Source organism: Aptenodytes forsteri, unplaced genomic scaffold, assembly GCF_000699145.1.
Source record: "Aptenodytes forsteri isolate BGI_AS27 unplaced genomic scaffold, ASM69914v1 Scaffold86, whole genome shotgun sequence".
Lineage (NCBI taxonomy): Eukaryota > Metazoa > Chordata > Aves > Sphenisciformes > Spheniscidae > Aptenodytes > Aptenodytes forsteri.
The window spans coordinates 2,256,024-2,267,743 of record NW_008795715.1 but is presented as its reverse complement, the minus strand read 5'-3'; the positions used below and the strand labels follow the sequence as shown (position 1 = coordinate 2,267,743).

The window sequence follows — 11,720 nt, the reverse complement described above, 5'->3', positions numbered from 1 at the left end:
ACCCTTCCCCCCCCCCCCCAGGAGCATCCCTGGGGACCGTGGGGGATCAGGGACCAGCCCACCTTCACCCACTTGCGGCCTCCATTGCCTGCCGCTGGCATGGGGTGCATGGAGAGAGCTCTCCCATGGGACCCCAGCTGCCTCCCACGCCTGGGGACCCCACAGCAAAACCCCATCCCCTCTGATGCCTGTTGTGACCTTTGTTAAGGTGACGGCAGGGCGGGCGGTGGAGGCTTGCCGGTGCGCTCCGCTCCCGTGCCCTGGCACGCCGGCACTGCGCTCTCCAGGGCCAGCTCTGTTTTTCTGTGCATAATCTCACCGGTGCCGGGCTCTCCTGCGAGCTCTCCGGAGCCTGACTTCTTCTCGTACGAGGAATTGTAACATGCAAATCAGGCAGCTTGATGTCTTTAATGAAATCCTCCGAAGGAAAGCGCTTCTCTGGTGAATTGAGGATATTTATTTCTCATACAAGAAATTTAACATGCAGATTAGTTGGGTCTGGTAATTTATCACATGAGATTGTCCTATTAAGGGTTGCATTGAGTCCTGCTGCCTTCGGAAATTACCTTGCACATAGATTACCTCTGGACAGACTCCCATCCATGGAGATGCATCTTCTATTTACTAAATCAGCCCTCTTTCCTCTCCCCACATCCCTCTGCAGCTGGTGCGGGAGCCCAGCAGCTACTAAAGGATCCCCCGCCTCTTCCCAAGAGCCCAGATCCTCTTTGCCGGGAGCTCGGAGCCTGGGAAAGTGTAATTACATCTCCGACACTTACTGGCTTCGCCACCGTGGTGCTCACCGCAGCAAAACAGCATTGGCACGACTGATCCTCCCGGCCCTGCCCTGGGTTTCTCGGGCAAACTGCAGCCCCAAGACCCCGCAAGCCCCGGGGTTGGTTTCCAGCACGTGGTGCCTCTGTCTGCTGCCGTGCATGGGGAGGGTTCGCAGGAGCCGCCCTGCGTGGGCTCACCGAGGAGGGGCAGATTTGGGGCTGTTTTGACCCCACCTCGCTGGGTTGGGATGTTTTGGGGTACGCGTACCCCAGGGATGCAGGGAACATGGCATGCTGCACACATGGGACCCCACCAAGCCTTTATGGCCTTTTGAGGACTCCAGATGTTTGACACCTGTACTTCGTTCCCAAATTATGTAAAACATGGAGCCAGGAGCCTTTCAAAAACACGGGCCTGGGGGCAAACGGGGTGGTTCACCCCCACCTCCCTGCTGGTACCCCAACCTGTGATGCTGCTGGCTGGGAGCATGTCCCTTCTCTGGCTGGACCAGCTCTTTGCCAGCCCGGGTGTGAAGCGCAGCCTTCTCCCCTGGGGACCTAACTGCCATTCAATAATATAATTAATGGAAGCTGATGAACATCAGAGGGGTCCCAGCCAGGCTAAGTGGGAGCCCAGCAGTGAGCTCCTGGTGCCCGTGGCTCCAGCCTGGCCGGCTTCACGTTCGGCATTGCTGCGTGGCAGCATGGGTTGCTCCTGGCAAAGCCCCCGGGAGCGCCGGTGAGGCAGCGCCGAGCGGGTAACGGGCAGCACAGGGTGGGCTTTGCTGGTGACGCTCGTGTTGTGAAGCCTCCTGCCTTTCCCTGTGCTTTGTTTGGCTTTGAAGGGGAGGGGATGGGGGGACATGGGGAGGTTGGCAGGAGCAAGCGGCAGCGATCGCCAGGGACAGGGCAGTGGTGCCTGGCAGCCGTGCGGGCATCGGGGCTGGCAGAAGGCACGTGGGGGGAAGGCGATGGAGGGGACCTCCTTGCTGGGACCTTAGGTGGGCTCAGCAGCCACGGGAAGGAGACCGGTGGAGGGCTCTCAGGCCCAAAGATGCCACCTGAGCTGGACAGTGGCGGTGGCTGAGCTCCCAGAGCCCTCTGGATGCCGCAACACAGATTGAGGCTTGTGTGTTTGCTCCCCTCCCTGCTCTGCAGGAAGGCGGCAGATTAATACGTGCGCATTAATTATTGAATGGCTCATTGTTCTGGCAGGGCCAATTGAGGTGGCGATTTACAGGGCTGCCGGTGCCCGCCAAATTCCCCTGACCAGAGGAGAACACTTCTGGCAAGCAGAGAGGCGACAGCTCCGGACACATGTGTCAAAACAGAGCCCTTTCCAATCAGGAGCTAACTGAGGTCCAGTAATACAGTTAACAGGGGCTGATGAAATACCAGGGGGGTTATTTAAAAACATGTTGAGCAGAAGCCCAGCGCTGCGGCTGGGTGCGGGCGGAGGTGCTGGGACGCATGGCTCAGATGCTGGGAGTCGTTAAACCTTTGCTAAGTGTGTTTTAATGCTCACTTGACATTTCATTATCGCACAGTAACTATTCAAATACATGTCCCCTCTAGAATTAATTAGTCGTTATACAGGATATTAATCAAAGGGGACTGTGCCAATGTGCTTATATCCAAAATCCGATCCAGCTGTTGCTGTTACTGGGCGGCATTGGAAGAACCACACAGATTTCTGCACTCTCCTGGCTTTCAATTTGATGGATCAAATCCTTTGGCTGATGCTTTTCCCGGCCCCTCTCCACCCCCTCAATCTAATAATAATTCGGCAGCGTCAGCCCCACGCTTCTCAGCAACCCTACAATAATAGAGCCGCGAGCATCAGCCAAGGCTGGGGCATCGCTCTGCCGGAGCGCAGGGGCCTCGCGGCGCCATGAGCAACCCTACAATAACAAGGCAGTGTGTGCAGCCCGGCGTGCCGAGCGTATCGGTGCTACCGGTGCCTTGCCAGGGTTGCACGGCGAGGGGGGTTATGGCTGATCGCCGTGCTGTGCCCTGCCCTACCTCGCCGCGGTGGAGCTGCCGGGTAGATGGATGGGGAGGTCGTCGTTCCCGACGTGCAGCCCATCCATCTGTCAGATCGATCCAGTGCCAAAGCCTTCCACCGGCTGGCTGCTTCTGCAAACCCTCCGGTCCCCCGGCACGGAGCTTCTGGCTCCGGAGCCCCCTCCTGACCCCGGGGCCGAGCGTGGCACAGGCGCTTCCTGACCCAGCCTGGAGACCGCTGCTGTTTTCCATCAGTGCATTTTTTTGAAGCGAGGGTCACTCCTCGCTTCGGAAGTGCTTTTCCCCACAGACAATGCCCTGTCAACCTCCGTCTTTGAAAACAAACCAAACCAACCTCGGAAACAGCGGAGTCAGCAGCAAGGGCCGTGCCGGGAGCACGGCCAGACCTCCGTCCCGGCTTGAGCGGTGCAAAACGTGCCTCCAGGCTGGTGGATGGGCAAAGCGACCCGGTTGGGGCAGTGCCCGTGGGCACCAGGTGGCAGGATCGGCCCCAAGCGGAGGAACTGCTTGCTTGCACGGAGGAGCCGGGAGCTCCTGGCCACGGAGGAGCAGCCGTGGCTCATAGCTGCTCCTGCTTGCTCAAACTGGGGGGGGGGGCTGCGTGGGGTGCTGGGACTGCAGGCTTCACCCCTCCTCCTGCCTGCAGCATATCCCCCTGCAAGGGGGTGAAATCGGTTACTGTCCCCTTACAGCCAGGTATGATGGGGAAGAAAGTCAAATCAGAGCGATCTTGGCTAAAAGCCTCCGTGGAAGCCGAGCGGCAGAGAACAAAGTCTCTGCTTGTATTTGGTTAATGACTGCGGGCCAGGCTGTGCCCGGTAATTGATTTCCTTTCTCCGGGCTATTTTCAGCTGCTTAGGTGTGTGCAAAAGCTCGGCTCCTTAATAGCTCCTCCAGCTCGGGTGGTGTGGGGACCGAGGCCCGTTAATTGGGGCTGCAGGGGTGTCCCTGTCAGGGGGATGAAGGCTTCCCATGCCCACGGAGGTGTCCCTGCCCCCAGCTCCCAGAGCGTGGGGACAAGGCGCTGCAGTGGGGCTGTGCTTCAGTGGGTGCTTCGTGCGTGGGTGCATGTGAGCCCCAAGGGTGGGGACGGTTTGGGTCCCACAGGGTGGCTCACAGGCTGTGCTGGGGGCTTTGCACTGGTCCTTTCCTGGGGTGAGGGTTTGGAGGGGACATGGCAGTGAGGACGTGGCAGGGGGGTGCACAGGAGGTCCGTGTGGGGACCATGCGTGCCCCTCTGCTGCTGAGCGGGCAGGTGAGCATCAGCGAGTGTCTGTCCGTCCATCCACGTGCATGTGTGTGCGTGTGATTTATTAATGAGGACACCACAAGGAGAGCGGGCCCATTATTCCTCGTGTCCACATCAGTTCCTGACAGCTCCGTGGAATTGAAATATCTTATTTAAAGCCTCTGGGGATCATTTTTAAATATCAGCCATGACACTCAAGGACTCATTCCCAAAGGGCATCCTCCCTTCTCCCGTGGGGACGGGTGACCCCCGGCATGCCACGTGGGTGGGTGGGTGTCAGCAGGTTTGATGCCAGCCCTGCCGTGCCCATCCCAGCTCAGTGGTGCCACCGGGCGAGGCGGGAGCCCCGTGTCCCCGGCACCGTCTCCCACGCCGGGGCGGGTGGGCACAGGGGCCTGCCGCACTTCCCGGCAGAGGGGACATGCTCCTCGTGTCTTATGAAAGTTTAATTTATGCCCAGTTATCAAAAGAACAAACAAAGCTCTGCCGAAACAGCCTGCGGCATGTTTTAATGCAAGATTAGATTTTGGGCAAGGAGGGTTGAGCTTGCTTATTTATTCCCTTACTGCTTTATCTCGGAGCGCTCCCCATCGGGGAAGGCGATGCTGCGGTGCCTGCCTGTCCCTGACAGGGTCACCAGCCTGCGAGGCCAGTGGGGGGGGGCAGCCCATTTTGGGGGGTGATGGAGCAGGAGCACCTGCATCCCTCCTGGGGGTGCGGACTGCTCGAGGAGGTCTGGTGGCAGTGGGGTCCGGCTTGGGGACCGGGGCGATGCTTGGGGGCGGTGGGTGAGTCGAGACCTGGTTATTTCCTTTATCTGCTTATCAGCTGTTGGTGCTGGTGGCTGATAAGAGCAGCCGCTGGGCACTGGGGATGATAAGCCCCGGATAATCTGAGCGGTGCTGGGCTCAGCCGCATGCCGGGCCGAGGTGGCGTGACACCGGCAGACCCCAGTGTGCCTCTGTGGCACGCCGCTGTGGCTCGGCGCAGGGGTCAGGACGGCGGGTGCCAGGTCCCCGGCAGCCGCCTCCGCTTTTGACAGCTCGAAGCCACTTGCCCAGCGCCTCCCACTCGTGGCGGGGGGGGCCCGTCCCCCCCCGGCACCGGGAGGGCACCGGCCGCCGGCTCATGCCGCGTGTGTGGCGTGGTGAAAGCACCTCCTGTGTGCGTGGCCACGAGTCCCCCTGCAGCAGGGAGGGACACTGTGTTGTCTCCCCAGCATGCACGTATGTGCACACACATACATGCTTGCGCAGACATGCACATACGTGCATGTACACGCACCTCCAGCAGCTGCTCCCTGGGGAAGGAGCCAGCACCTGGCGCAGGGGTTGCTGCCCAGCAGTGAATGGGGGGCTTGTGTAGGACCTGCAGCCTCTCCCGGGGGCTGTGACGGTCACTTGGCTGTCCCCCCCCCCACTGAGGTGGCTCCTCTCTCCCGCAGGTACATGATCACATCCCTGGACCGCACGCACGCCGGCTTCTACCGCTGCATCGTCCGCAACCGGATGGGAGCCCTGCTGCAGCGCCAGACCGAGGTGCAGGTGGCCTGTAAGTGACAGCCCTGCTCGGCAGGGGACCGGCCAGGGACACCCAGCTCCCCGGAGCTGCGGAACGGCTCAGGCATTGGTGCAGCCCATCGCCAGCACACGAATCCGGAGCATCCCTGGGGTGATGCTGGCAGGGATGGGGCTGTTGCTGCCTCTGCTGCTCCCGCTGCCCAGTCAGGCCGTGGTGGTTGGGGATGCAGGGGGGCACCCCACGGGCAGGGCAGAGCGTGGGGTGCAGGCAGACAGCACTGGGGCCGGGAAACCCGCAGCACTGCGTCCGGGCAGGTGGCTCCGGCTCGCTGGAGGGGTGAAACGCTTTGCAGTGTGAAAGCAGCCCCACTCCTCCCCGGCTGCATGGAACGCTGAAAGCAAACACTGTTTATAATTGTTCCTGAAAGCAAACAGGAGTGCGCGAGGCCGGGCGGCTGCATCCGTCAGCATGGGAGCAGGGGCAGCCAGGCTGGCGGCTCGGTCCCTGGTGCCGCTGCCGCGGCTCGGCACGGATCCTGCAAACGAGCGGACCCGAGCAGGATGGGCCAGACCTCGGGGGTCTGCACTGGGGGGTGATGCAGAGGCACCATGGGGGGTTTAAGCAGGACAGGAGGGTGCTGGGGCCTGGGATGCTGACTCTGTGCCCCGGGGGACTTGCGCCTCTCTGTCACCCCTTCCCTCCGGCATGCCCCCAGTCCTATCCCCTTAAACCCCTTCCTGAGGAGTAATGACAAATCAGGAAGCTAATGAGAAATTAATAAGGCAGCTGTGCTAACAACTAATGATAATAGCAAAGTCGTTAAAAAAAGATTCTTTACATGTTTTTAATTACAGCAATTAAGGGAAGTCAATAAAAATCTCCCGCGCCCCTTCTCCATGCACCCTGCTTCACTCTGCTTCCCTCAACTGCTATGTGCTTCCAACCTGCGAATGGCCAGGCGGGACGGAGGCAGTGGGTGCCCCAACCTTGCCCCCGGAGCCAAGGTCATGCCAGGATGCTCCTGGCACTGGGCCATGGGTTGGGGCAGGGAGAGATGCCGGGGAGCGCCGGGGCTGAGCCCTCCTTGCTGCGGCTGCACCCCATCCTTGGTGGGGGACACATGGGCAGGGGTCCCCAGTCTGGCGTGCGAGTGACGGGGCTGTGCAGCTCCGGGTACTGCAGGGACGGATCCTGGTATGAGTGCAGCCCTGGGCACGCAGGAGCAGCCCGTGGGGTCTGAGCTACCCCACTGCCATCCCACGCCCTGTGCCAGCCGAGCCACCCCAGCTGAGGAGGGGAGCAGAGAGCAGGGCACCCCCTCTGCATCCCCTGGGGGAGCCCATCCCCGTAGCCTCCAGCCTGCTCCCCAGCCGGACCCAGGGCTGGACCCTGCTGGGTCCCCGGGCCTGTTGCCGGCCCCTCCCCAGCCCCTGACACGGTTGTCCCGCACATTTTGCAGACATGGGGAGCTTCGAGGACAGCGAGACGCAGCAAAGCGTGTCCCACGGGGAGGCGGCCGTCATCCGTGCGCCCCGCATCGCCAGCTTCCCCCAGCCCCAGGTCACCTGGTTTCGCGATGGCCGGAAGATTTCCCCCAGCAGCCGCATGTGAGTACCCCCGGCATTCCCCCAGCGTCCGGAGGGGCTGCGTTTCCCTCAGCTGCTGTTGTCCTTGCAGTAAGGATGTTTAACAGACGTCTTGAGCGCATTGTGCTAAAACCCGGAGACAGGCTTGGTGACTAATGGCTCCGTTTGTCACTGGGGAAACGAATTTTTTAAAAAATGAAAATAAGAGGGAGGAAGGCGGGCAAAAGGGGCGCAGCACGTGCTGGGGACAGGAGTCCCTGTGGGGCTGCGGCAGGCCCCGGTGCCGCTGGAGCGGCGAGCCTGGCACCGGCAGACACAGCATGCCGGAATTGAATTTGTAACCCACATTATGCAGGAATTGAACTGGTCTCCTTTCTATTTGCAAAGCAGGATAGAGGAGATAAAACTCCTTTATCTCATATTTAATGGTAAAAATATATTCCGCAAACCATTTTATGTTTCCAGCAGATTAGTGAGTTCCATAAAAAAAAAAAAAAAAAAAAAAGTCTATTAATCTGCACCATCCGATGTGCTCTGCTTGGCGCAGGGGGGTGTAGAGCTCAGTCCCGGCATGGTCCCAGCTCTTGCCTGGGGCCAGTGGCTGAGCCAAGCCCCTGTCTGGGTGCCAGAGCCCGGGGCAGGCGGGAGGAAGGCTGGGGGTCCTGCCCTTCCTATGTGGGTGCCCCGGGGCCGGTGCGGGTGCTGGGTGAGGGAACGAGGGTCCCAGCTCACTGCATCAGTGTCCCCGTTGGGTTCGCATCCCCATCTCACGCCACCCGCTCGTCCCCACAGAGCCATCACGCTGGAAAACACCCTCGTCATCCTCTCCACGGTGGCCCCGGATGCGGGACGTTACTACGTGCAGGCGGTGAACGACAAGAACGGGGACAACAAGACGAGCCAGCCCATCACGCTGACCGTGGCCAGTGAGTGCAGGGGGCATCGTCCCCCCAGCCCCCCTCCCCCTGCACCGCCTGGCTCGCCCCCAAGTTTAATTTGCAGTAAATCTCTTCGGAGGCTCCGGCTTCTGCTGACTTAACAGTTCAGCCGCCTCAAAATTTATTTAGGCACTTTGGGCTGTGCTGCAGGCGCTAATTGTATCACGGACAGAGCCTCCCCCTCCGCCCCTGCCGCCGGGGCTGGATACGGCCATGTCCCAGGACTGGGCTGCGGGATGGGATGGTGCAATGTAGCCCCAACGGGAGCAGCTTTGCTGCCGGACGCCCTGCCCCGCTCCTGCCCATGTTCTCCTCTCAGCCCACGCTGCTCCGGATCAGGCCCTGCCTGGGGGAGACCCCTGTGGCCCCGTCCCTCCGGTCCCCTTGGACCCTGCAGGACCTGGCCGAGGGTCCCCCGTGCCCCATTCAGGTGGTGACAGCCCATCCCAGGGAAGATGGCCCAAAGTGGCATCAGTCCTCCCGGTACTCTCATCCCATCTCCCCTCCCGCTGCTCCATGGGGGGGTTTATCCCTTTCCGCGGAGGGCTCTGCCTGTCCCCCTTCCCCTCCTGCCCCATTAATCTGTTTTTCTGTACCTCGGCGTCCCAGTGCGTAATAAACAACCTGGAGCCCATGTTTATGGATTCAGCTATATCAGCAGCTTTCAAGCCGATCGCATTTTTACAGCGCCTACATGAGGGTTTTTTATTGTTGCAATCATTTTGCTTTATATACTCCCCTTCTCCCTCCTCCCTGCCAGCCGGTGCTGCCACGCAGGCTGGGGGCCGGGCTGGTGCCGTGGGGTGCCGCAGGCTCCCGTGGGAGGAGAGGGCTTAGAGAGAGCTGTGAAGGCACCCTGATGCCAAGGTGATGGGCTGGACCTGCCCGCCCTTCCCATGGGAGAGCAGAGCCCGTGGCCCTTTGGTCCTTGCCACCTTTGTCTTCTCCATACCAGGCAGAGTGGGCACGGGGCTTTGGGTGCCCCATCAGCCTCACTGGGGGCTGGGGCACCATGGGGGTGAGCAGGGGGCAGGGGTTGCTGATGGCTGTCCCTCTGGCCTCCTTCTCCCCAGACGTGGGTGGCCCGGCTGATCCCATCGCACCCACCATCATTGTCCCACCCAGGAACACCAGCGTGGTGGCTGGGACCTCGGAGGTGACCATGGAGTGCGTGGCCAACGCCAGGCGAGTAGCGGCGGGGCAGACGCGATGGGGATGGGGCATCTCCCCATTGGCATTGCTCAGCCCCAGGGCTGGGTGCCCCTGGTTCCCCCCGTGTCCCTTCCCACCAGCGCTCCTGGGTCCTGTGGGATGGGGGGAGGTGGGGATTTGGCGGGGTCCAGGGGGGCTGGGGCTGGCTCTCGACGTGTTCCTGGCCCCTCCAGGCCGCTGATCAAGCTGCACATCATCTGGAAGAAGGACGGGGTGCCCCTCTCCAGCGGCATCAGCGACTACAGCCGCCGGCTCACCATCCTCAATCCCGCGCTGAGCGACAGCGGCTACTACGAGTGTGAAGCCGTGCTCCGCAGCAGCAGCGTGCCCGCCGTGGCTGAGGGTGCCTACCTCTCCGTCCTGGGTGAGGCCCTGGCCATGGCCAGCCCAAACCATGCGTGCAATGAGTTGGGGCGGTCTCAGCCCTGGGGCTGAGATGGGAAGTGACAGGCAGGAGTCACTGGGGGTGGTTTGGTGGCGTGTCTGGAGGACCCCGGCTCTAACACAACCCCCTGCCCATCGCCGAGCTTTCCTTTGCAGAGCCGCCGCAGTTCGTCAAGGAGCCGGAGAGGCATATCACAGCCGAGATGGAGAAGGTGGTGGCCATCCCCTGCCAAGCCAAAGGTGAGCCGCTCCCCAGCCGCCCTCCCCGTGCCGCTGCAGCCCCGTACCTAACATGGTCCTGGCTCTTGCAGGTGTGCCCCCCCCCGAGATGGCCTGGTACAAGGACGCTGCCCTCATCCGCCTGGAGAAGCTGTCCCGCTTCCAGCTCCTGGCAGACGGCAGCCTGCAGATCAGCGGGCTGGTCCCCGACGACACCGGCATGTTCCAGTGCTTCGCCCGCAATGCGGCCGGCGAGGTGCAGACCACCACGTACCTGGCCGTGACCAGTAGGTGCCAGCCAACCCCACCCCGGAGTCTGGGGTGCCCTGCCTGGGCAGTGGGTGGGATGTGCCTGGGATCCCCCAGCTGGGCTCCACAGGGGGCTCGGGGACCCCAGGAAACCCTCCCGTGGGGATGGGACCCCCCCATGCCCTGGGAGTGGGTCAGCTCCAGGCTGGGCACCGGGAAGGGCTTCAGGGGGAGCTGTGCATCTCTCTGCCCTGCAGGCATCGCCCCCAACATCACCAGGGGTCCCCAGGACAGCACGGTGATTGACGGCATGTCCGTAATCCTCAACTGCGAGACCTCAGGGGCTCCACGCCCGGCCATCACGTGGCAGAAAGGTAAAGGGGCTGTGGGCACTGGGGTACAGGCAAGCATGCCCTCCGAGCCCTGTGTCTGCCCTGCCCTGCCTGCCTGCATGGCCCCAGGGCATCCTCTGCGAGCTCCATGGCTACCAGGCTCAGTGGCCACCAGGCTTGGCCGATGGCCGGGGCACTGGGAGCTGATGGGGCTCCCCCATGTCACCCAGGGGAGCAGATCCTGGCCAGCGGCTCGGTGCAGCTCCCACGCTTCACCCTGCTGGAGTCGGGCAGCCTGCTCGTCAGCCCTGCGCACCTCGCCGACGCTGGCACCTACACCTGCCTGGCCACCAACTCCCGCGGCGTGGACGAAGCCTCTGCCGACCTGGTCGTCTGGGGTAAGGCGCCCACCAGCGCAGCCAGGCTCTGCCTGCCGCCCTGCCTGTGTGCACGGTGCAGGATGGACCCTGCCTGGCTCCACGGGCAGCCGGACGCTGCTTCCTACCACGTATGGTGTGGGATGGAGCTCTCTGGGGATGCCAAGGATGGGCACTGGCATGTGGCTGGTTGGTTTGGATGGGTACAAACTTGGGCTGTCCCTGCCGATGCCACCCCCCGCAACCCTCCGGGCAGTGCCGGTGGCTTATCCTGTCCCCCCGCAGCAAGGACACGCATCACCGACCCGCCGCAGGACCAGAGTGTCATCAAGGGGACCAAGGCCGTCATGAGCTGCGGGGTCACCCACGACCCCAGCGTGGATGTCAGGTATGTGCGACAGGGCTGGGAGGGTTGGGGGGGTCCAGGCACCCCCAGGCCTGCCGTCACTGCTGCCTGCCTGCCTGGGGAGGGAGCAGGCAGATGGTGGGTGCCTCCATCCCCAGCCCTGTGCTGGTGGTCCTGCAGTGCCACCTGGTGCCCTGTGCACGGGGAGCCCGGCACGCTGGCGGGACCCTGGTCCCCTCTCCCTGTGGGGGGCTGCAGGGTACCAGGACTCCTGGGTCCCCCCCGGCACAGGTACATCTGGGAGAAGGATGGGGCGCCGCTGAGCCCAGAGAGTGGCCCACGGGTGCGCCTGGATGAGATGGGCACCCTCCACATCTCCCAGACCTGGTCGGGTGACATTGGCACCTACACCTGCAAGGTGGTCTCGGCCGGGGGAACCGACGCGCGCAGCGCCCACCTCCGTGTCCGGTGAGACCTCCCTCGCCCCCGCCGGCACCCCACGTCCT

The 11,720-nt window shown here is 62.4% G+C and overlaps 1 protein-coding gene across 1 annotated transcript in view; it reads left to right on the top strand.

The window, feature by feature from the left end:
- SDK2 (sidekick cell adhesion molecule 2) overlaps positions 1-11,720 on the top strand; it is a 121,644-nt gene that overhangs the window by 95,110 nt on the left and 14,814 nt on the right. Inside the window, 11 exon segments of the mRNA XM_019473186.1 lie at positions 5,475-5,601; positions 7,031-7,178; positions 7,950-8,083; positions 9,169-9,280; positions 9,481-9,671; positions 9,848-9,931; positions 10,003-10,197; positions 10,417-10,533; positions 10,722-10,889; positions 11,154-11,256; positions 11,506-11,702. Of these exon segments, the coding sequence (XP_019328731.1) occupies positions 5,475-5,601; positions 7,031-7,178; positions 7,950-8,083; positions 9,169-9,280; positions 9,481-9,671; positions 9,848-9,931; positions 10,003-10,197; positions 10,417-10,533; positions 10,722-10,889; positions 11,154-11,256; positions 11,506-11,702 (1,576 nt within the window).